The sequence below is a fragment of the Vulpes vulpes genome, chromosome 1 (assembly GCF_048418805.1).
Source record: "Vulpes vulpes isolate BD-2025 chromosome 1, VulVul3, whole genome shotgun sequence".
NCBI lineage: Eukaryota > Metazoa > Chordata > Mammalia > Carnivora > Canidae > Vulpes > Vulpes vulpes.
The window spans coordinates 137435964-137461806 of NC_132780.1; the positions used below are offsets into that span (position 1 = coordinate 137435964).

Here is a 25843-nt window from a genome sequence, read left to right on the forward strand (position 1 = left end):
ATGTCCAACTTTGAGGATAGGGGTTCTACAAGCCTATAAATTTGGAGCTGCTGGCCACGTAGAGGAAACTGAGTCTGGAGTCAACACATTTCTCGACTTCCTAGTAACATAAGCCATAAAGTCCTTTCTCTTGGATTTGTGGTAGGTTTCTATGTCTTGCCATTGAGAAAGTCCTGGAGACTAATATTAGACTGGTCATTTTTCCATGGTTCAATGATATTAAAGATAAAATAGATCAAGAAACTATAGAATCAACAACTTTGTAGTATCTATCTTTGGATCTTCTTCATACCATAAAATTTTCATTCATATTACTCATATAATATTATGAATATCACACAGAAATTGAGAAATCTTTGGAGCCATGCTTTCATCTAATACGATATGAAACTACCATCATGATTTTCAACCTTCTCATTATAATTTAAAGAAGCTAATCAAGTTTTTATGTCATATCAATATTTAGAAAATAGTTTTGCTATATTACTTAAGGGTTTCATAATTTTGGTGGCTTCCTTGGAAATCCAAATTTTATTGTCTTGATATAAATACTCCCTCTACCAGAAACATACAGAGAGCACAGTAACTTTCAGTAACAATTTCTCCCATTAAAAAAAAAAATTCCACTTTTTTCAAAGTGGCATGTAGCACAAACTTATTTTTTAAAAAAACATGCTTCCTAGTTTAATAACAATCCTGATTTTGTCTCAGTGAGAAAAAAAATTGGTGTTCTCATGATAAACCAAAATTAAATCAGAAATAAAAAGAATATTGATTTTCAAAGATCCTAGTGCTTGAGAGTGAACACAAGCTAGTAAATGAATTTCTGCAGAGCTGTGGATGAAGAATATTTTATTTCTGAATAATTCCTGACACAATTGCCTATTCACCTAAATTAAGAATGAAAATACAGACACTCTTAAGTGAAAACATACTGTACTTCTATTATCATTTAGATTGAGGCTAAACAGGGTCTCATGGGAGATAAATATTCTTAACAAGCAAATAAAGAATTCAGCCACTGGGGTTTTCTTTTTATTTCAACTGTGTAAGCTTTTATAACAAAGTTTTTAGAGTTCTGAAAGCCTTTTACAGCTACAATTATATGAACAACACGATTTAATTAGCATGCATTGAGTATATGGTTCTATAATGGGAATTTTCATTAATTAACATAGATGGAAATACAAAAGCATTAGCTGTAAACAATGTGAGGAATCAAGAATCTAATTTGCCTATTGTACAACAAAGAAAAACACACTGCAGTTATGTGAATAATTTCGGCTTGCATAGCGACCGCACGTTTATTTAACAGTTTCAGACTTCATTCATTCCACAAATATTCACTGGGTTTCTAGCATTATTGATGCTTGGGAGTCATGAGCAAGCTAACAGAATAGAAATCCTACATTCTAATTCTGACGTTCTAGCAGAGCAGATAGATGATGTACAACAGACAAAAATGCAGAGTAAGATATGAGGGTCCATGGTAGTCAGGGAGAGGGACAGGATGCAGTTTTAACTAGGGTCATTGGGTGTTCCTCATTAAGAAAGTGACATTTGAGCAAAAACTTTAAAGAGGTAACAGTGTGAGCTATGTAGGTATCTGGGGGAAGGACGTTCCAGGCAGAAAAAACATCCAGTGCAAAAGCCCTACTTGAGGCTGAAGATTTCTGGAGTATTCAAAGCTGAAGCATAGTGACTAAACAAAGAGAAAAAAGGAAGAAAGCTTTAAGGTAAGTGCCCCTTTGTATAGAAAAGGGGAGCAGATCTTGGAGGACCTTTTTGGTAGGGCTAATTACATTATTTGGGAGACCCAGTGCATGATGAAAATGCAGAGCTCCTTCATTCAAAAAGAAAAAAAGTGCTGTCAGAGGTATTGAAATACCTTAAAAGTACTTTAGTATTCATAATATAGGGGTTGCTTATAATTCAAAGGATAATGGTATTAACATGAATGATGATAAACTTTCAACTGGCTAAATAAATTGGCATTATAATTTTATACATATAAAACTTTATTATTAGTTAATACTTATATATTATATAGAATAATTTATAAAAATACTGTATTAATATGTCTTGATTGATCATAAAATTTTCCTGACTTACTTTTACTACATATTCATTTATTAGATCACCAAATTTATATCTTTCACATCATTTTCAATTGATTTAACTGAAAGTCATCAGCAAATGCAAGATCATAAATAGTTTTTTTTGTTGTTGTTTCAAAAATTTCTTTTCTTGTGATGTATAACTGTAGTCACCATGATGGGCAAAGGTGGTCAAAAGGTACAAACTCCAGTAAGTCATGGGAGTGTAACATACAAATAATTTTTAATAATTTTTACTTTCGAGAAAGATTTTTGTGCTGATCCACCTGTCACTGGGGCTACTACGAGTATTTTATAGGCTATGACAACATTGAAATACATTGCTTATAAATTACTTCAAAGTATAAATTTTAGTACATCTAAGCTGACGAATCTTATAAAATAGTTTCTCTATTTTAGAGAAGATAAAGACTGAACTCTTCATACAAATCAATTTCATGTAAGTTTGAATGTAATTTTAAATGCAAATATACCCAATGCATTTTAATATTTGCTCTGACATCTCCTATAACTCATGGAGGTAGAGTAAGAAACTAGAAGTGGCTTTCATAATATGTGCATAATCCAAAACACATATTTGTGTTTTATCACTATATCTATGATTAGAAGGAAATCTTTCATTTTAAAATTATCTCCATTAATTGGTTCATCTGAAGTTTCATATACAAATAGCATCCTTTTCTGTTGAATGATCTTTAATTTCTGTTTCGAAGCTTGTGGACATGTGCTTTTCTTGCAACGTTTTCAAAACTGAAAATTCTAACCTCTAAAGAATTCTAACTCTCTGATATGGCCTTGATTTAATTAGATGCACTTGGTCAGAATGAACAAAATCCAAGGAAGCAAGAAAACCAGTGCAATGGTCATATGTTTACTTTTAGTTTGTAACAGCTTACTGATAAAGTTTGTTCCCTGAGTGCCAGCAGTTCCTGTTCTGCTGCTCAGGCTGGAGAGTTAAATATCACACACTGTTAGGACCAGCTCTGGGGATGCACAGAGGCAGTCAGCCTCTTGTGGCTGTCCTGGTGTTGGCCCCTTAGGAAGCCTCTGCTATCTTGCACGGCCACGATGCCCTTCTGCTGATGCTACAGTGGTCACACTCCCCATCTAGTTCCAAGTCCCAGCATGCCCAACCCCTCATGGCCCTGTGGTGACCTGAACTGCTCTGAGGTGTAGAGCTGGCCAAATGCTGCTGGGTGGACACTGCCTGCAGTGCCCAAGCCCGTGTGTGTGCCAGCTGCTTCCTGGACCATGAGCATATATGCACCCTGCTACTCAAGGGATCTCCTCTCTTCAGGAATATGCTTCTTTGTCCCACTGGACTTCGCTTACAAAATGAAAATTCAAATAGTAATTTATTAGGAATTTCAAGATGGCAACAGCAGAGGATTAAACCAAACCTGGAACCCTTTTCAGTGTATGGCTCTGAGTGGCTACAGAGCCAAGGTCGATGAAGCTGGAGCTGGTTCTACATTATCATAAAGAGCTGGGCTTTTTCTCCAAATGAAACAGGGAGCCACTGAAAGGGTTTTGAGCATTTAAGGGACACGCTACATTTCAATTGCAGTTACTAGGGAAGAATATCAGTTTTGCATTTCTCACTAGAGAACTGGGCTCAAACTTCTTAGATTGAAGCATTAAACATGATTTATTACAACCATCATGTTGCTTTTGAACATTCAGTATCTCAAAAGTAATTTTTTTTTAAAAAAAAACCACTACATTATACAATCTCAATATATACACTTTTTATTTTGCAGTCACATCTCAACAAAACTGGGGGGGGGGGGGAAGCTAATTTCTAAATTTTTACTGAGGCCAATGTTAGGTATAAACAAATTAGATCAAGCCCACTTATAAAACATGACCTTGATTTAATTAGATGCACTTGGTCAGAATGAACAAAATCCAAGGGAAGCAAGAAAATTGCAAGAGTATGAGGACATGTAGAAACAGGGATTTCCTCCAGGCTTTTCACACACTTAGGACCTTCCCTGTGTGTATCAGTCATGAGCTGGCCAAGGCTATGAGGATTCATAACTGTCACCACCACATAGTCCACGGTGAGCCCTCAAGACTCTGATTCCGTACCTGCACTCTTCCAGCTTCTGCTCCTGCCCCAGCGGTCTGCTTTGTCCAGAAGTGCCCAGTTTATTCTGCCAAGAGTGACACTCAAACAGCCCCAGCCCATTTCTATTTGGGTAACACATTTAGCACTAGATGCGCCTCCAAAGTCCTGGGCATTCTTGCATTGCTGTCCTTGACTCAGATTCCTTTTTCTGGTCCCATTAGTCCCATGGCTGCCAGAAACAATAGCGCAGAGTCACAACCATCCCACTGGAAACTATGGGTTTCCCCCTTATCAGAATCTGTGAGGATGGCAGGTCTGGCAATGACATCACTGAATGCTTGCTCAAAATGTCTTCTGATGCAGAGCTTAACATCTTTCATTTCAGTCTGTCATCATGGCTGAGATGCTATCAGTCTTGGCCTGATTTTGGCAAATAAGGATCTTTTTACAAAATAAAAATTCCTCCAAGAAAGTTAAGAATGTTAAAACTTACTTTCAGTGCCTGATAGATAGCTTGCACTCAACAAAGGTTAGCTGAATGAGTCACGGATAATGGTTAATTTATCCAATCTAATTGTTTTCCTTGGAGAATAGCTACATTGAACGAAGACATTTTATGGACAAGAGGAAGAAACATCACCTGGAGGACGTGAACATGTGACAGAGCCCAGGAAAAGGGCACAGTGAGGACAGAACCACAGAGATCAGAGATTCTGGAGCACAGGAAGAAAAAATCCAGGAGATGGGAAGTAAAAGAGAAGTTGCAATTTCACTTCCCACACCTGCCCACAACTCTCCCCCAACACAGACCAAGACAAAACCAACACCTCAGTTTTGCCAATTTATAATGGCCAGAAGGAAAGAGTTAACACCGTTGGATACTTCTGAAAGTCAAACAGGAGGAGGCCTGACAGTTGCCCGCTGATTGGGTGACACCAACATCCCTGGTGAACTTAGCAAGGTTAATCCCAGTGAAATGCAATGAAATATATAAACACAGCTGTGTGATAGAGCAATGTGAGGATCAAAGGATTAGGAAATTCTAAGCTCTATTCTAGTCTCAGCTCTAGTGATAGCTGCCGTGTGACCCCGGGGAAGTCAATTAAATGTTCAGAGACCAGGGTGCCTGGGTGGTTCAGTGGTTGAGTGTCTGCTTTCGGCTCAGGTCATGATCCTGGGGTCCTGAGATCGAGTCCAGCATCAGGCTCCCTGCAGGGAGCCTGCTTCTCCCTCTGCCTATGTCTCTGCCTCTCTCTCTTTGTGTCTCTCATGAATAAATAAATAAAATCTTTTAAAAAAATGCTCAGAGACCCAGTTTTCTCGTCAAAAAGGGGGACAATAATGCCTTTCTATCCATGAGGTTGTTGTAAAAACTGAGATAATATACATGTGCAGGTGGTATGAGTTTGGCAAAGCTCTGTATAAAATCAAATATATTCTCGCTGTTACCAAATAACAGTAATTAATTCTGTTCATGTTATTTGGCCAGAAGTACATTAAAAATCTGACCAAAAACACCTGGCCAAGCATAGGAATGGCCAAATTCACCAAGAATGACAGAAATTCTTCTAAAAGAGATCTGCTCCAAGTAAAGCAACTTTTAAAAGAAGACATTTAGATTGTGCACTAACTAAATTTACTGCCGTGTTTACCCCAGCAATTTAAACAACATATTTTAACTATGGTTGTACTTTTTGCCAGTCAATTGTAAATTCAAATAACTATAGTAAAAACCTTGCCAGTTGCAATCAATCACTGTACATCTGTGTAGGAAGAATTTTCCAGAAGGCTTTGCATTCCATTTGCTTTCTTTGTATATCATCTTTTGGGAGGATAAGAAGGTGAATAATAACAACTGGAAATATCTCTGGATCATCTGGGACTGCGTCCTCATGTCCCAAAGTAAAGATCTCTGATAAAAATGTGGATTTGTGCCTCAGGAGAAACTAAATCTAAGGAGAGTCAGGGGGTAGGGGAGGGAAATCCATAAAGAAAAGCCTTCAAAACTTGGTAAAACCCTGGATTGGAATGAAAAACCTTTGTCTAGAAAACTACTGGTGAGGAGCCAAAAATGGGTGAGAGTTAACACTTCCTGAGCCCACACTGTGTACTGGGGCGTGTGTTTTTCATGTCCAGTTTATCTGGTCCTCAGGGCAAACGAAGTAGCTATTAGGGAGCCATTTTCCCACAAACAGATAAAAAACTGAGACATGGATGGAGTAAGTAATCTGCTCAAAGCCACAGAGCTATCAAGTATTAAAGGTGGGAGGTGAACCATACTTTTATGGCTCCAAAGTCCATGGACTTGACATGTTACAGAGTCTCCCTCAATTATTTCTTTAGAGAAAGTGTTTAAATTCCTGAAATCATAACTGATTAATTACCTTAGCCAAATAGTTTCTGATTTCTCTGTTACTTTTTAATTGTCCTGTAAATAATAACAATAGAGTATTAAACCCAGACAGGTGCCCTTCTGAACAAGGGGCCCGACACATGGGGCTCACACCCAGGAGGCCTGCCCCAGCATGAGGATGAGGTGCTTCCGCTCATTTTACAAAGACACAGCATGTAAATTATAAACCCACATCAAAATTTCAGAATCATAAAGTTGTTCACAGTACAGCTCAGATCTCTGGAAAAGATAACACGCAAGATGAATACCATGGGTACCCTCTGTAAAGCTGTCTGCCTAGATCACACAATCTGCAGCTTTAGTTTTAGTTTAGTGTATTGGAAGCACGTAGAGGCCTTGTTAGAACAGACTGCTCTGATTTAGCAGGTCTGGGGGAGGCCAGAGAATCTGCATGCCTCCCAAGTTCCAGGGTGACCACTTTGAAAACCACCAGACTAGACAAAAAAAGCAGCTATCTATTGTGTTTAGATTCACTGAAAAGGCCTCTGTCCAAAAAAACAAAAAACCTCAGGGAGGAACCAAAAGTAAAGCTCCTTTTACAGGAAACAGAGCCCATCACTATGCATTCAGCAAGAAAGGGAAGCTACAGCCCCTAAAGGATAATCCTCTCCATACTGATTCTCTCACTCAACAGTTACTCACTGAATATCCAATATATACCTGACGCTGTCCTAAGAGCTGAGGTTATAGCAGTGAACACAGATGAAAAGTTCGTGCTTTCATGAAGCTTACATCTGAGTGAGCAGAGGCAGGCAATAAACAAATTTAACAAGTAAACACTGAATAAAGTATGTTAGTTGGTGACACATGCTGTAAAGAAAAATAGAGCACGGTAAGGATAAGTGTGGGGTGGAGACTGTTACATAGGGTGGTCAAGGAAGATCTCACTGAGAAGACACTGGAGCAGAGAACTGTAAGACAGGGAGGTATAAGCCAGGAGCAAGAGAGAGTTCCAGGCAGAGGGGACAGCAAGTGCAAAGGCCCTGAGCTTGGAACACACTTGCTGCGTTTGAGGAACAGCAAATATAAAAAAGAATGTTCTTAATTACTTATGGACAAGGAACCTTTTCCTATTATCCTCAAGGATTAATGGGCAAAATGATACTGAGTATGTGAACTTCAAAAAACTGGGAAGAAAATATGCAGATAATTTCTCTTCATCTCAGTACCACAATGTTTCAAGAATCCAGTCTCACATAAAATCTAATTACAAATCACATCGGGTGTTTTTGTTGTTGTTTTTTTTTTCATTTCCAGTCCTTTACTTACTTTACTTTACTTTTTTTTTTTTTTTTGGTATTTTTTTTATTGGAGTTCGATTTACCAACATATAGCATAACACCCAGTGCTCATCCCGTCAAGTGCCCCCCTCAGTACCCATCACACTGGGTTTCGTTTTCCTTTTGGATTTTGTTTGAATCTGCTTTCCTGTCAGGGTGATTGCTGAGGAGAGAAGCCCAGATGTTTTCAGGCTACAATCAGCAGAAATGCGGGTGTCCTGTAGCAGAAGTTAGCAGTGCTCCTGCCCCTCTCCACTCAAGACTCCCTGTTCCCATTCATGCAAATGACTTCTTACTGCAAGAGCCTGTGGCCCTCTGCCCACAAGCTTACCATGCCTAAGAGGCTGGGTTAGTCCATGTACAGGTGAGGCTAGAAGCGCCCCGGAAGCAGCCCCTAACAAATAATGGACAGGTGTGGTTGAATAGAGGAGCTTCTTTGCCTCTTGGGTAGAACAACTCTGAGGCATGCTCTCCAAGTCCTCCAAAGAGTGCTAGTGGGATTGAGTCCCAGCTGCCCAAAGTGGTAACCTACTCTTTTAACGTACCTCCTAGTGGCTTCCTTTCCTTCATGGTCTCACTTCCCCACTCCCTTGCTTGTGCTTCCTGGGCTCACCTCCCCAATACAGGACCTTCACAATCCTGGCCTCAAGGTCATTTTAGTAGGGGGCATGCCAGCCTAAAACAAATATCTTCTAGCTAAGGAGTCACATCACTGAGACAGAGAGTACCTCTGATCCCCTAGTCAGTCTCTTTTATTGTCTTTTAAATTTAAGCAATGCTATTTATTTTTACCACTGTCCCAGTGATTTTCACTTGTATCTGCTCCGTCAGAGAACTAGTGGTCTCTGCAGTCAAACTGCTTCATATAACTCTCAGACCATTTTTAGAGGTATTTTATCAAGTCACAAACAGCTTTAATTTAGTTTTCACTGCAAAAATGATGGTAGCATGCAATTTCTTGAATGGCCGCTCCTAAGAAGAGACATCCAAATTTAGACTCTTTTGTTTATCTACAATAGTAAATTTCATTATTTTAAGTGAGCATCCTCCATATGATCTGTGTTTGTTAGGTGGACTGTGCTGTGCTCTCTCCAAGTTCACAAGGTGCGGGTGGCATGGCAATATGATCCTTATTAAGATTTTGGTGGAACCCCCTCAGTTCATCATCTTATATAATTCAGTGGGTTTCAAAAGCTGATAGGTGTTTCTGTTTTTAAGCACAAAACCGTGTTTTCAGTTGAAGATACAATTTAAAAAGTGCTATACTTATTTATATTTAAGAATAATAGCGAAATCATAAAAGGTAGAAATGTAATGTTATCAGGAAATACACTAGAGCAGGAAGTGGAGCCAAGCACAGGTACATGCTTATAAACAATCCATCTGGTGAAGTAAAAATGTAGCCAGAAGTTGAACAGATCTGTGGGAGCCAGTGGGTTTTTGCATAATTTGGTGATGACCAATACTTTCTGCTTAAAAGCCAAATTTGAGAAAAATAAAGTGTTTACTGGCAGGCATGTTGTGATGAATGTCTAATGGAATTAGCTTTACTGAGTCCCATGGGGAGAAGTCCTAGTATAATAGTTTAGATTACCAAATTTGCTAAATAGAGGAACATCACAGAACAAATGACACTAAAGTTTTCAGGCCCGGAAATGTTAATGTTTTATTTTGAAATACTTACAAATTTTCAGCAAGTTGCAAAGAGATATACAGCGTGGCTCTGTATATCCTTCACCGAGTTCCCCTCAATGGTTATTTCTTGCATAACTATAGTATGTTATCAAAAGTAGGAAGCTGACACCAGGACAACATGTATGTAAAGTTCTGTGTCACTTTATCACATGTGTAAGTGCAAGGAACCATCACTGCAATGAAGACACAGAGCTCTTCAAGCATCACCAGAGATCTACTGATGTTGACATATTACCATTTTGAATAATGTATGGAAAGCTTTCTTCCTTCTACATCCCTTTACCCTCCTTTGTTTATAATGTAATTGTCATCAGACAATGCTTTATTTTTTGCTACATCAAACATGGTTTTTTAGACTGAAGAGGAGAAATGAGTTTATTTTATGAATGCACATTTTTGCCCTTTGTGTTGTTCTCTCTTCCTTGCTAGTGTTCCAAGATTCATCCTATTTTCATTTCCCTTTTTTTCAAGAGCTTCTCTTATTGCTTCTTTTGGGGAAGGTATATTGGCAACTAATTGTCTTAGGTTTTCCTTTGTCTGAACATCTTTATTTCTCCCTTTATTCCCGACAGATAATTACACTGGTTATACCATTCTGGGCTGACAGTTCTTTTCTTTCATCATTTCACTTGAGAATATTCTACTTCCAACTAGATTTCATGATTTTTTATGAGAAATCCACTATAATTCAAATTATTCTTTTTTCCTATAGGTAAGGTACCATCTCTCACTCATTGCTTTCAGATTTTTTCATTGTCTTCAGTGTTCTGAAGTTTAACTATGATATGTCTTAGTGGATGTGAGCTTATCCTGTTTGGGGTTTGCTCAGTTTCTTAAAGCTCTAAATTTATGCCTTTTGCCAAACTTGGGGAGTTTTTAGACATTACTTCCCTGAATACTTTTCAACCCCTCTCTCTTTCTCCCCTCCTTGGGGGTTCTGATGGCATGAATGTTAGATAATTTGCAATAGTTCTTAGGGGTCCCTGAGGATACGTTCACTTTTTTTCTAGCCTATTTTCTTTCTATTGTCCACACTGGGTGATTTCTGTTGTTACCCTCTTCAAATTCATTGATTCCTTTCTCTGAGCTCTCCTTTTTGCTGTTGAGCCATCCATCAGATTTTTTATTTCACTTATTGTACTTCCCAGTTCTAAATTCCTATTTGGTTCTTCTTTATTTCTTCTGTTTTTTTGCTGAGACTTTAAATCTTTTCATTTGTTTTAAGCATGTTCTAATTGCTCATGGAAGCATTTCTATGGTGGCTGCTTAAAATCCTTCTCAGATTATTCCAGACCTATGTCATCTATGTGCCAGCATCTGTTGATTATTTCGTCTTATGTAAATTGATGTTTTTCGATTCTTGATATTTCGTATTTGATGCATGATTTTCAATTGTATCTTGGATAGCAAAGGTATTATATCATGAGATTCTAGGTCATACTTCAATCTTGTTTTAGCATGCCTCCTCTGACACCATGCTAGCAGGAAGATATCACCTTACCACTGCCAGGTGACAGTGAAGATCCAGGTTCCCCATCTGTCTGTCTTAACACCTGTGGGGGAGCCTCGTTCCTGTGGGTGAGGGTGAGATTTCAGGCTCCCTTCTAAGCCTCATCTGACACCTTCCTGGATAGAAGAGTGACGGGCACCTTACTGATGCCCACTGATCCCACAACAGGGTGAGGAAAGCCTTGTTACTGCTAGATGGTGGTGAACTCTATGATCCCATGTGACTTCTGATGACAACTTGGGGGAGGGGAGAAGGAGAAGTTGTTACCTTCAAGTGGTAACATGCGGGGATGAAAAGTCTTCCCACTCCTCTCAAGTGGTAATAACATGCGGGGATGAAAAGTCTTCCCACTCCTCTGATACCACCCTGGCAATGGTGGACTCAGTGCCTTGTGATAGCCAGGCCTTTGCTGTCAGGGTGGGGCTGGGGATTTTCCCATGGTATCTGGAGGGAGTAGGGCAACTAGTATAGAAAAGTTTCTACTCACTGTGTTGCCCCTTTCCTAGTCTTCTGACTGTAGAGAATAGACTTTTCTTGCCACTTTTTCTGAGCCTACTATTATTGGTGTTTCTGGGTCTGTTCCAGTCTGGGATACATGAGGGGGGAAAAAAACACCAAAAATCCACATCATTCCTCAGGTCCTGAGGTCCCCTGGCCAGTCTACTTTCTCCTCATCTTTCAGAATCTTCTTATGTTTCTTTTATATATAATTCCCAGAGTTTTTACTTGTACTTAGTGAGAGGAGAAGTGTGTCTGCTTCACTTTGGTCTGAAGCCATAAACTACCGGGCATATTTTTAAAGTGGAAAAAGGATACATATGTCTAATTTTTTTCAACCCTTACACTGAACAAGGCATTGAAGTTTACAAAGTACATTTGAATACACTATTTCTTTTCATCCTCAAAACACTTGCTTGGTCTTGTTGGCATCTCCCTTTCTCTCAGGGGATAACGATTTCCCTTGATGGGAAGTCCAACCCAGAGTCTCACAATAAGTCAATCACAGGGCTGATGCCTGAATCAGATTATTCCACTGCCACACTGTTGGAACCAGGCAAGGGAGAAGCATGAGTACACAGAAGTGAAAAAATGGACAATGAGATTTGAGTTTATTTTTTTTAAGTACTTTTCTGTGGCTTCTCTTCTACCCCATTCTGGTCTTCTTGTCTCTGCTTATGCAGCAGGACTGAACAAGCTACACAACCAGCAGCATCAGCAGCAGAGCCTGTATCCTAGAGGCACAGGTTAGAGCCCTGCGGGGGCTGGGCACCAGCCCCCTGGGAGTATGGGACTGTGCCTCCTGTAAGACCTCCTCTACCAAAGCCCTGGCCTCCCATCCAGCCAGAGCATGGTCCAAATATTCTAATACAGACTTCTCCCTGAGAGCTCCCAGTGGTAGGCCTGGGACCTTGCTTTTTCCCTTCATCGTCTTCTCAGCATAGACTGAAAGATCACACTTGGTTGTTCAATCCCGATAAAATCGAAAGTTAAAAAGAACTGGTTCACAGAGTGACTAATAGCATCATCACCTGGTTGGCCTTGTTGTACTGCAGATGCTTTAGCTGTCCAGTGGCAGCTGGGGGACTTCTGTCTTTGGCACACCCCTGATGGTGTGCACTCTATTCATTTTGGTCAAACCATGTTCTTCTAAAGCACTAAATTTCTAATTTTTTCCAAAAGCACTCACTGAACATAAATTTCCCATATCCCAAGCTTTTAGGTAAAACATAAGATTAGATGAAAAGCTGAGATTCTGCAGATTTACAAGTGCATGTGATAGAATCTCAGAAAAGTCTAGAGTTTAACATTCTCTCCTTAAATGCTTAAGTAAAATTCGCACTCTAGGATAATGTACCATGTTTGGCTTGTGGCTTTAGGCATCGCCTTGATAGACCACTACATTCTCTCAAGATATATGCACTCCAGCTTGAGAAGCAGAACGCTGGGTGAAACGTCACATAAAACCACAAATTCCTTATACCTGAAATGAATATAACATTGCATGACAACTACACTTCAAAAGTACATTTTTAAAAAATCTACAGGCTCTTTCATATGATGCAATCCATGTACTATATACATTTGTGTACCTACTAAATATTATCTTTACAAAAAACTAGTTCAACATCAATGAGCAAAACTCATATGGCAAAAGGCTCTTTTTGCATGTTACTAAACAACATAGGATATATTTCAGAAAAAGTTCAAAAGGGGCGGAATGATGAGGTACTTCCTGGCGGAGATGTACCGAATAATAAACAACTAACCACAAAGATTCTTTTACTTAATCTCCAATGACACAAATGTAAAGCTTTACAAATTCTCACCACTGGTCATGCAGCTCTGTAGTCATGCAGTCTCATCCCTCTTTGACTTAGGTAGGAAAAAATGAGTCTGAATTAGGAAGACTCCTGAATTATACCATTTTGGAAAGAAATATAACTAATTTTATTTTGGTTTAATTGTATGCAGTAGCCAGAATTAAGCTACAATGTGTCAACCAATAGAACAGGTTTAAAAGGGCCTGGTGTGGAGTGACCAAATTTAACCCTGGGCATGTACTCCTGAAGATTGATCTTCATAGAGAACACCAGGCATTTCTTAAAATCACCAAATATCTGAGGAAAATATGTACCAGGAAAGCAACAGTAGAGCATAAACATTAAAAAAAAATACAGGAAAAAAGCCAATTCAAAAGAAGATAATAATTGTCATTCAGAGTGAAAAGGGAGGACATCACATCAATAGACAAGAATAAACTTTTTCCCCCATCTCCTAGGAGTGAAAAGTAAAATTGCTAAAATTAAAAATTTAAGAGGCAGGTGGTAGAGAATGCATACAACTGAAAAATAAATTACCAATGATGGGAGACTGAGCTAACAAATTCTTTCAGAACTCAGAACCAAAGACAAAGAGATGGAAACTAGGAATGGACAGTTATAATATTTGAAGATGAGAAGCGGTAGTTTTAGAACTACAAGTTCCAAAAAGAGAAAATAAACAGCTGGAGGGTAGAAAATGATTTTGTTAATTATTAAAGATATTATCAATATGATGACCTGACCCTTGAGCTTGAATATAAGAGTTTTCAGACTGAAGTGGCTGAATGAGGCAAGAATACATGAATATATTAAAAAACAGCCATATCTATACTACACTATCAATAAGTTCACTGCTATGAAACAAAGAACAAAATAAAAAAATCCTAAAAGCTTCCAGAAAGTGGGGGAAAAAAAGGCATTTCCTTAGAAGAAATAAGATCCAGATCAACACTGACATCTTTTCAGCAACACTGCAAGCAAAGAGGCAATGGGGGAGTATTTTCACAGTTATGAGAGAAAGGAAATGTTTAAGCTAGAATTATTCTATACCCAGTCAAATTCCATATAACCGTGAAGGGAGATAAAAAGCTTCCAGAAATTCCAGTCTTGAACTTTCTAAAAAAGTATCAAAGGATGATGACCAGAAAAGACAGAAGGAATCCAAGAAGTGGACATAAGGGGCATGTGGGTGGCTGAGTGGTTGAGCGTCTGCCTTTGGTTCAGGTCATGATCCCAGGGTCCTGGGATCAAGTCCCATATCGGGTTCCCCACAGGGAGCCTGCTTCTCCCTCTGTCTATGCCTCTGCCTCTCTTTCTGTGTCTTTCATGAATAAATAAATAAAATCTTAAAAAAAAAAGAAGTGGACATGAGTATACAAAACAGTGATGAACAAAGTAATAAATATTAACTCAGAGATAAATTTAAATAAATGCTATTAATAAAAATGGTTAACAACAATCCAGAACGCAGTTATCAGTTGGTCTCAATACTGGAAATGACCGGGAGTAGGAAAGGCAAAGTAAAAGTGAGCAAAGTGAGAGGCAGATGGAAAAACTTTAGATATCCAGAAAAAATACAAATGATTTTAAATATCTGAACTTAAACTATACTGCTGCTATTGAAGTACAACATACACTATAAGGGAACAAATGGAAAGCAGCACCAGCAACAAGTATAGTCAAACCAACAAACAGCAAAAAAAAAAACCACAAAAAGTATGGTAAATGGAAAAAGTAACTTAAGATAGAAAGAATAGCTCCAAACCTCATTATCATGATCCTAATAAATATAAACAGGTCAGAGTAATCAATTAAAGAGTAGGGACTCTGAGTGGCTGAAAAGGGAAAAGTGAGCTATGTTTTGTTTAGACCATACTTAAAATGTCACAGGGCAGTTGAATTAAGAGATGGAGAAAGATAAACCAGATAAAGGCTAACAGAAAAAAAATTAGCAAAGATAGTTTCATGAAAAATGGGATGTAAGGAAAAAAAAAGTATTAAGGACAAAGAGGGGCACCTGGGTGGCTCAGTCAGTTAAGCATTAAGCATCCAAATTGATTTCAGCTCAGGTCATTATCTGTGTCGAGAGGATGAGCCCCGGTCTCCATGAGGGAGAGATTTTCTCTCTCCCTCTCCCTCTGCCCCTCCCCATGCTACCACCATGTTCCTTCCTCTCCTGCTCTCTATCCCTCTCTCCCTCTCTTAGAAAAAAAAAAAAAAAGGACAAAGAGGAATGTTTCCTACTGGCAAAAGATAGGATTCACTAAGAAGACTCAATAGCCTGTATAAAAATGCCTGTCGTTCTTGAAATCTTGTCATCATTAGTTTGGGTGTCATTGTCAAGCCAGTGAACAAAACAAATCCCAGTCTTTGTGGAGCTTTTGTTCTAGCAGAAGACAGACCGAAACACTAATAAGCAACCAAACTATACAGTGTGTCAGACGGTGATAAGTGCTAAAAAGCTAAAATAAAACAGGGAAAGGTGAAAGAGAGTGCAATTTCAAATGCAGTTAATTAAGGAAGGCCTTACGGAGAAGGTAACATATGTGCAAGACTCCAAGGCTGAGGGGACAGCCCTGCAGATTTCTGAAGGAAAACAATTTCAGGCTGAGGACCCAGCAAGAGCTGGAGGGGTAAGTGGGCTCAAGATGGAAGAGCTTGTTAGTAATGGGAAGAAAAAACCAGATACCCATGAAACAGAAACTAAGGCTCTCTCCCTGAATGATTTTAGTTAAGTTTCAAAATAAAACACACGATGCTAGCTATCTGAAAAATGACATAACCCAAAAGATTACAAAAAGGAAGAGAATTTTAAAGATGTGTGACATGCAGTCAAGGAGACTGAATTTAATCTGTAGAAGTTACTGGATTGGGACTATAACTAAAACTTTAAGCCAAAGCCTACTGGACTGCATTTCACCCACTGTGCAGGAAGACTGTATTAAAAGAGAAAGGCTTAGTTTGAGTAGGATTCATAAAACTGAGGAGCTCAAAAGACAAAATGTGGCAGTGAGTTTCCAGCAATGTCTGTGGCAAAGAGTATACTGATCAGTGGAACTGAAAAATGGGTTTATTTAACAGGTACAGATCTTCCACCACTTATAATAGGGTTCTGTCCAAGAAACCCACAATGAGGTAAAAATGCATGTCATGAACCTAATTTACCAAACATCACAGCTTAGCCTAGCCTAGCTTCAGTTTGCTCTGAATCTCATGTTGGCCTACAGGTGGGTAAAGTCATCCACCACAAAGCCTGTTTTATAATAAAGTGCTGATTTCTTCATGTAATTTATTGAATACTATACTGAAGGCAAAAAAAGGGAATGACATATGGAGACAGAATGATTGTAAGTGCATCAGTTGTTGACCCTTGTGATCACATGGCGGACTGGGAGCGGTGCTCACTGCCTCTGCTTGGCATCACAAGAGAGTACTGTAGAGCATATCTCTAGTCCAGGAAAAGATCAAAATTCATAATTTGAAATAGGATTTCTACTGAATGCCTATCACTTTCACACCATCCTGAAGTTGGAAAATCCTAAATTGAACTATCGTACATTGGAGACTGAACGTTTTTCATTTTAATCCAACTGATATCACAATGGGAAAGCAACCTTAAGTAGTGATAATTTCTCATAAAGATTTCCTACAAAAGGGGGGTGTGACAAACTACCAAAACTGGAGCAGGAAGAAATAGAAAACCTGAACAGGCCAATAACCAGGGAGGAAATTGAAGCAGTCATCAAAAACCTCCCGAGACACAAGACTCCAGGGCCAGATGGCTTCCCAGGGGAATTCTATCAAACGTTTAAAGAAGAAATCATACCTATTCTACTAAAGCTGTTTGGAAAGATAGAAAGAGATGGAGTACTGCCAAATTCATTCTATGAGGCCAGCATCACCTTAATTCCGAAACCAGACAAAGACCCCACCAAAAAGGAGAATTACAGACCAATATCCCTGATGAACATGGATGCAAAAATTCTCAACAAGATACTAGCCAATAGGATCCAACAACACATTAAGAAAATTATTCACCATGACCAAGTAGGATTTATCCCTGGGACACAAGGCTGGTTCAACACTCGTAAAACCATCAATGTGATTCATCATATCAGCAAGAGAAAAACCAAGAACCATATGATCCTCTCATTGGATGCAGAGAAAGCATTTGACAAAATACAGCATCCATTCCTGATCAAAACACTTCAGAGTGTTGGGATAGAGGGAACTTTCCTCGACATCTTAAAAGCCATTTATGAAAAGCCCACAGCAAATATCATTCTCAATGGGGAAGCACTGGGAGCCTTTCCCCTAAGATCAGGAACAAGACAGGGATGTCCACTCTCACCACTGCTGTTCAACATAGTTCTGGAAGTCCTCGCCTCAGCAATCAGACAACACAAAGAGATTAAAGGCATTCAAATTGGCAAAGAAGAAGTCAAACTCTCCCTCTTCGCCGATGACATGATACTCTACATAGAAAACCCAAAAGCCTCCACCCCAAGATTGCTAGAACTCATACAGCAATTTGGTAGCGTGGCAGGATACAAAATCAATGCCCAGAAATCAATGGCATTTCTATACACTAACAATGAGACTGAAGAAAGAGAAATTAAGGAGTCAATCCCATTTACAATTGCACCCAAAAGCATAAGATACCTAGGAATAAACCTTACCAAGGAGGTGAAGGATCTATACCCTAAAAACTATAGAACACTTCTGAAAGAAATTGAGGAAGACACAAAGAGATGGAAAAATATTCCATGCTCATGGATTGGCAGAATTAATATTGTGAAAATGTCAATGTTACCCAGGGCAATTTACACGTTTAATGCAATCCCTATCAAAATACCATGGACTTTCTTCAGAGAGTTAGAACAAATTATTTTAAGATTTGTGTGGAATCAGAAAAGACCCCGAATAGCCAGGGGAATTTTAAAAAAGAAAACCATAGCTGGGGGCATCACAATGCCAGATTTCAGGTTGTACTACAAAGCTGTAGTCATCAAGACAGTGTGGTACTGGCACAAAAATAGACACATAGATCAATGGAACAGAATAGAGAACCCAGAAGTGGACCCTGAAATGTATGGTCATCTAATATTCGATAAAGGAGGAAAGACTATCCATTGGAAGAAAGACAGTCTCTTCAATAAATGGTGTTGGGAAAATTGGACATCCACATGCAGAAGAATGAAACTGGACCACTCTCTTTCACCATACACAAAGATAAACTCAAAATGGATGAGAGATCTAAATGTGAGACAAGAGTCCATCAAAATCCTAGAGGAGAACACAGGCAACACCCTTTTTGAACTCGGCCACAGTAACTTCTTGCAAGATACATCCACAAAGGCAAAAGAAACAAAAGCAAAAATGAACTATTGGGACTTCATCAAGATAAGAAGCTTTTGCACAGCAAAGGATACAGTCAAAAAAACTAAAAGACAACCTATAGAATGGGAGAGGATATTTGCAAACGACATATCAGATAAAGGGCTAGTTTCCAAAATCTATAAAGAACTTATTAAACTCAACACCAAAGAAACAAACAATCCAATCATGAAATGGGCAAAAGACATGAAGAGAAATCTCACAGAGGAAGACATGGACATGGCCAACATGCACATGAGAAAATGCTCTGCATCACTTGCCATCAGGGAAATACAAATCAAAACCACAATGAGATACCACCTCACACCAGTGAGAATGGGGAAAATTAACAAGGCAGGAAACAACAAATGTTGGAGAGGATGCGGAGAAAAGGGAACCCTCTTACACTGTTGGTGGGAATGTGAACTGGTGCAGCCACTCTGGAAAACTGTGTGGAGGTTCCTCAAAGAGTTAAAAATAGACCTGCCCTACGACCCAGCAATTGCACTGTTGGGGATTTACCCCAAAGATTCAGATGCAACGAAACGTCGGGACACCTGCACCCCGATGTTTCTATCAGCAATGGCCACAATAGCCAAACTGTGGAAGGAGCCTCGGTGTCCATCGAAAGATGAATGGATAAAGAAGATGTGGTTTATGTATACAATGGAATATTACTCAGCGATTAGAAACGACAAATACCCACCATTTGCTTCAACGTGGATGGAACTGGAGGGTATTATGCTGAGTGAAATAAGTCAATCGGAGAAGGACAAGCAGTGTATGTTCTCATTCATTTGGGGAATATAAATAATAGTGAAAGGGAATATAAAGGAAGGGAGAAGAAATGTTGGGAAATATCAGGAAGGGAGACAGAACATAAAGACTCCTAACTCGGGGAAACGAACTAGGGGTGGTGGAAGGGGGGAGGAGGGCGGGTGTTGGAGGGGAATGGGTGACGGGCACTGAGGTGGACACTTGACGGGATGAGCACTGGGTGTTTTTCTGTATGTTGGTAAATTGAACACCAATAAAAATTAATTAAAAAAAAAAAAAAGGGGGGTGTGCTTATCAAAGAGGCTTGAGTGTCTGGTTCCAAAGACACTTTGCCAATATATGCTAATAAAATGGCATTCTGATTTATTCGGTACTCTCATTGATGTTTGGTTCTAATAGTCACTAGCCTGGAACTATCTGAATATGTAGAAACACAAACGGCCTAGAAGCTAAGGGCCAAGCTTTGAAAAGTGGTTATCACACAGAGGTAGAGCTAGGTCAACCATTAGTAGCCCTCCTAGGTGTTACCAGGTACCTCATCCTTCATCACTCTGACCATATGTTGGAAATTCTGTATTGAGGAAAGAGTTCTGGACTGAGTGCTGTGATGTACCAGACCCAGGACTCTACTATCACTAGCCATGCGATCCTAAGCAGTGTGCTAAATCTCTCTGATCCTCAGAGAGTTACAGAGCCTTTAAAATGGGAGTAATGTGGCTAGTCTGTCTCTCTCACTGGTTTGTTTTAAGGTTCAGAATCTAAATCTAAAACAAACAGCTATATGAATAGAAGGTATTAATACACGCCCTGCAGCAATGAGTATATAACTGATATGCCGAAACACATTACCACAATTATCTGAAAATGGAAGACAAAGTGAAAAACCACGAACCCACCAAACAGAATATAGGCAATCCTACCTCTCGGCAACTGGTTTGGCAATGTTTTCAAAAATGGTCTCTTGGCTTGCACCCTGATCAAAAATCTTTTGAAATCTGCAAATATTAAAGTGGTAATTATTTAAAGACTGAGCTGTAAACACAATTGGATTAATATTTTTTCCCCAAAAGCTTTGTAAATTACCCCATATTTACATCACTGGGCTTACCTAAGCTGACACAATGTTTGCCCTGTAGTCCCCACCACACTGCACCGTTGTACCCCTGTATACAAAGGGTGGGTAAACAGTATTGCTTTTGACAAGATCTGCACAATAAATCCCTCTGAAAAACTGTCGCAGCTTTGAACCAAATAATAAACTGTGTGTTCTTTAGCCCTCAAGAGGGACAGTGTCTGCAACTGGCATCAAACTCGAATCCAGATAAGTGTGTGAAATTGAAACCCAAGAACAGGATGTAAACAAGCCAGAGAACTTCTGATGTCTGACCTGTCAGGACAGAATGCAGCTGTGAAATGTACGATTTATCAAATTTGGCTTTCAAATTGCAAACTGAAATCAATTTTCCATCAATAGGTGCTACGTCCTGCTGTTGGCCACTTACCTCTCGGGATAGTTTTGCCCCATTTGGTTAATCATGAATCAAAAGTCAAACAGTAAGTCAAAACGGGCCTATACTGCAGAGAGGCATCTTTATCAGACTGGCAAGGCCAGGGCGATGGGGGAGGGACTAGATGGTGTCGATGCTGCTCCTCTCACAGTGGCAACGTGACTGAGCTTAGTATGCGATCACGGGCACAGTGGGAAACTGGTGGTAACTCTCATGGTGTGGCAAGTCACCTACCTACTGGTATGCCCCTCATTAAAAGATCATGAAAAAAGTAAGAGAGAGAGACACACAGGGAGAAAGAGGAGGAGATGGGCCAAAGGGAAGAGGTAGAGGGAGAAGGGGAGAGGGAGAGAGGGGGAGAGGGGGAGAGAGGGAGAGAGAGAGGGAGGGGGGCATAAGCATATAGGGCAAAATGGCAAAATAGGGCAAAATGGCAAAATGATGGGTGAATCTCCCACCAAGGGCAGAGGAGAAGCTACTGTGTTATTCTTTCAACTCTTCTGCATATTTAAGATTTTTCAAGATGAAAATTAGGGGCGGTGTGGCTTTAAAGCAAAACCTTTAAAACAAACACTTTGAGGGCATCCCAAGCAACTTTCAGGGTGGCTCAGGAACTTCTGGTCTCTGTCTCCCTTGTGATTCAAAAGTGAGTCGGGCACACATTCAATTAAAGGAGTGACTACATGAAATGTGGGGCTGTTTTCACTACCAAGGAGTTCAGAAGGATGTCTGGGGCTGGGTGGGAAATACAAAATGGAATGAAATTCATGGTCTTTAATCAGTATTAACTGATTAATATTAAGCTGTAAGCCTTATCAAGCTCCCTTTTGAGGAAGCAAATAATGAAATTACACAAAGAGAGAGACTGTCAGACACTCTGGCTACCACGTTTTTAGCAGGGAAGATTATATCTTAGACAGCAGTATTTACCAATTTGCCTAGAACACTCCTTGAAACGCTTTAGGTGCATCACAGCTTCAGATATGAACGCTGACATAACAGGGTACATGGCCACTCAAGTGCTCGTAGGAGTACTACCTGAGTGCAGCAGTGCTTCTGAGGATGACGGTGATAATGTCGATTTGCTGGTGATGTCTGAGTGAACCCATCAGCCATTCCCAACTCCCACTTCCCTAAATAATAGGAATTATGTCTATCACCATGTAAACCGAAGAGATGGCAGGAGTTTCAATGAATCATACAATGGTCACTAAAGACCAAATATCATCATCCCAAAATATTTTGTTTTATATAATGTAGTTACACAGAAATTTGAAAAGTCATTATGATCAGCTAGCTTTTGAAAACCATGCAAGAATAAAACAGAATCATAGAGTTTAAAGAATTCAGTCAAATCTTTTCCAGAGAAGGAGGTTGAGGCCCAGGGAGATAAAGCAATTTACTCCTGGCCCTGGAGCTAATCAATAATGTACCCTGAGACATAACTTCGGTGTCCTGATTCTGAGAAGGTGCTTTCATTTATTAGGAAGTTGTGTAGGCTTTTTCTAAACTCCATTTTGAACTTGGCATACGCTGACCTCTTCCCACCCCAAACTTGTTCCTCCTGGTCCTCTTCATCCTACACACGACAACTCCATCCTTCCAAACGTTCAGCCCAAAGCCCTTAGGGCATCCTGACTCCTGACTCCTCTCTCTCTCTCTCTCTTTTTCTCTCTCTCTCTCTCCCTTTCTTTCTCTCTCTCCTTCTCTCATTCTCTCCCTGCTCGCCCTCCCTCTGTTACACTCTATATCCCACCCATCTGATAACTGTCAGCTCTGACCTTCACAATACATCTAGAATGCAACTATTTCTCAGCATTTCTACTTGCTACTACTCCGGACCAAGCTACCAGTTTCTTGCTTGGTCTCCCTTTAAACAGGCTGCTCTTACAGTCTATTTTCTACATGCCAGGACAAATGATCCCGCTAAGACATAAGTGAAACTATTTCATTCTTCTGTTCAAAACCCTCCATTACCTTCCCATTAACACTTTGGGAAGAGAAAGTTTACAAGGACTTTTCCCCAAAAGAATCCTTATGATGACTTATAAGGCTCTCTATGATCTAGACACTCTGCTGCCCCTTTGACCTTCTTCTCCAGCCCCACAGATCCTTTACTCTTCCTCAGACATGCCAGCACTCTACCACCTCAGGGACTTGCTCTAGGAATTTCGTTGGCCTAGAATCCCAATCCCTCGGGTATCTGACTGTCTGACTTCCTCACCTCCTGTAAGCCTTTGCTCAAATATCACCTTCTTGTGACACCTTCCCTGACTGCCCTATGAAACACTGCAACCATCCCTCTCCTTGCCCCTCTTCCTGGTACTCCTTATTGTCCTGCCTTATTTTCTCTGTGGCATTTAACACTTTTTGATATATGTTGTACTAAAGGATCTGCCTATCTACCTCCTCCCACTAAAATGTAAGCACCATAAGAGCCAGACCTTTGTTGCATTCCCTGCTATATTCCTAGCCATTAAAACAGCACACAGTGGATGGTCAACAAATATTAATTGAATGGATGAATTTTCTTGGGAGAAAACACTCTTAAAGTATTGAAATATTTATCTCTGAACATAGGTATAAGTGAAATACTTTATTAATTTCTTTATTTAAAATGCTAAAGCAGGGACACCTGGTTGGCTCAGCAGTTGAGCACCTGCCTTGGGCTCAGGTCATGATCCTGGGTCTGGAAACTGAGTCCCGCATAGGGCTCCCTGTAGGGAGACTGCTTCCCCCTCTGCTATGTCTCTGCCTCTCTCTCTGTGTTTCTCATGAATAAATAAATAAAATCTAAAAGAAATATAAATAAATAAAATAAAATGCCAAAGTCAATATTCTTAATCCAGAGATTTAGAAAGAATGAGTAAGAGATTTAAAAATAAGCAAATAATACATTTTCAATGAACATGTTTAAATGCACTGTTTGTGTCTGTATTATATAGAGAATACTTTGGAAAAGGCCAATAGACATGTGGCCAATTGTTTCCTAACAATCACATAGAATCATGCTGAATAAAACGTTTCAGCAAATTGTGGCTTTATAGAGACTGGCCTCACCCAGATGTCATGAAGTCATAGCTACTGAAGTATGTAGCATACTTACATCAGTGGAAGAATGCCTGCTTCAGAAAGATTAAATCATGCATTATTAAGGCTACTCCTTAAAGATCAAAATGAAAGGCAACGGGGAGCCAAAAAGATAGGGTTAAGGACCACCTCACCATGCAACCATGTGCTAGCAATCCCACAGTGCTTACAGTAAAAGGAGACCAAGAAGATGGGTGGAAGTGGGAGGACATACATAAATGAGACACAAAGGAAAACTGTCAAGACCAAAGAGAATTTTTATAAGACATAAATAAATAAATGTATGTATATATGTATGTATGTAAATAAGAAATCTCGAGAGAACCATAAAAAATATCTGAGTTGGTTTTATGCAAAGGGCAAGGGCAGAAACAGTATGAAAGCTGAGCCCAAGCAAAATAGCCTAAAGGGAAATGCAAGACAGCAATTAGGATTCCTGCCATTGGCCCCAGAAATCCACTACCTAAATTTAGGCAGAGATCAAATACAGCTTTAACTTGGGCTCAGACTTCTTCGAAAGTCAAAAGTGGGGATGGAAGAAATAGCGCAGTCTGAAACTAGAGAATAAAGGCGGCATAAAGGAGCCCAAATCCCCCATTTCAAGGCCTGGCTACTAGAAGAGAATTTAGACCAAAGGCACTGATGACAATCCAGGGGTGGCTGTTAGGTACACTTCACCCAATCCCTACAGTTTAGTGCTGTCCAAGAGAAATATAATGCAATCCATACATGTGAGTGTACATGTAATTCAAAATTTTCCAGTAGCCACTTTTTTAAACATAGAAACAGGTGAAATTAATTTTCGTAATCTATTTTTAATCCAATATAACCCCAAACTTTACCATTTTAATATGTAATCAGTATGAAAAAATTCTTGAGATGCTTAACATTTTTCCCCCCACACTAAGTCTTCAAAAATCCTTGATATATTTTACCCTTAGAACACATCCCAGTTCAGGCTGGCTACATTTTAAGTGTTTAAGAGCTACCAGTGGCTAGCGGCCACTTCCTTAGACAGTAGAGATATGGAGTGTGCTATGAGATCCATAATATCATTTATGTTATAAAGAAGGCTGTTCTATGAAGCATACAGGTTATATCTTAAGTTTTTTTAACTTTAATAGAGTTTAGTCATACACTGAGCTTCCAATAAGTGCTAAACCACAGTGGGCCAAGCAGGAAAAGGACAACACTAGATAAACAGATGTAACAAAGAAAGGCTGGGATCTTGGGACAGCATCTTGGATACAGAAACACACCGTCTTTTCAACTCTGGGCCCAGCAATGAAAAGACAACTGAAATCTACCTACTAGATGAAACAGAGAATTGCACTACATTCTCCCTCAAGAAATGGCACCAATGTTTTCACAGTGGATATTAATACAGTACCAGAGTTAGTTCAATAGTGAAACAGAAACAAACGCAAAAGATAAACTTACTTAAATTTGTAGCTTTCTCGCTTATTATTCACAAATCCATCTGCCAGATCCCGAGGTAAGATAATTTCCAGGTTAGGTGTTAATTTTTCATCTTCATCTATGGAATAAATCTGCAAATGCGAAGACAACAAATGAATATAGCACGGTAAAATTATGGCTTGAAATTTGACCATGTTATTATGATAGGCATTGTAATTGTATAAAAAATTGCACTTTCTAGATAAGCCATAATATAGTATAATTTG

The 25843-nt window shown here is 39.5% G+C and overlaps 1 protein-coding gene across 7 annotated transcripts in view; it reads right to left on the reverse strand.

The window, feature by feature from the left end:
• KIF6 (kinesin family member 6) overlaps positions 1-25843 on the reverse strand; it is a 373943-nt gene that overhangs the window by 344332 nt on the left and 3768 nt on the right. For 5 of the 7 annotated variants that reach the window (XR_011996134.1, XM_072731600.1, XM_072731597.1 and 2 more), the window contains exons 2-3: positions 25599-25708; positions 20481-20555 (exon numbers count right to left, since the gene is read on the reverse strand). Coding sequence is in view for 6 of the 7 variants with exons in the window: in XM_072731600.1 (XP_072587701.1) it covers positions 20481-20555; positions 25599-25708 (185 nt within the window). In the remaining variant the exon portion in view is untranslated. The remainder of the gene's footprint in view (positions 1-20480; positions 20556-25598; positions 25709-25843) is intronic. The other 2 variants (XM_072731591.1, XM_072731605.1) reach the window with 1 other exon arrangement.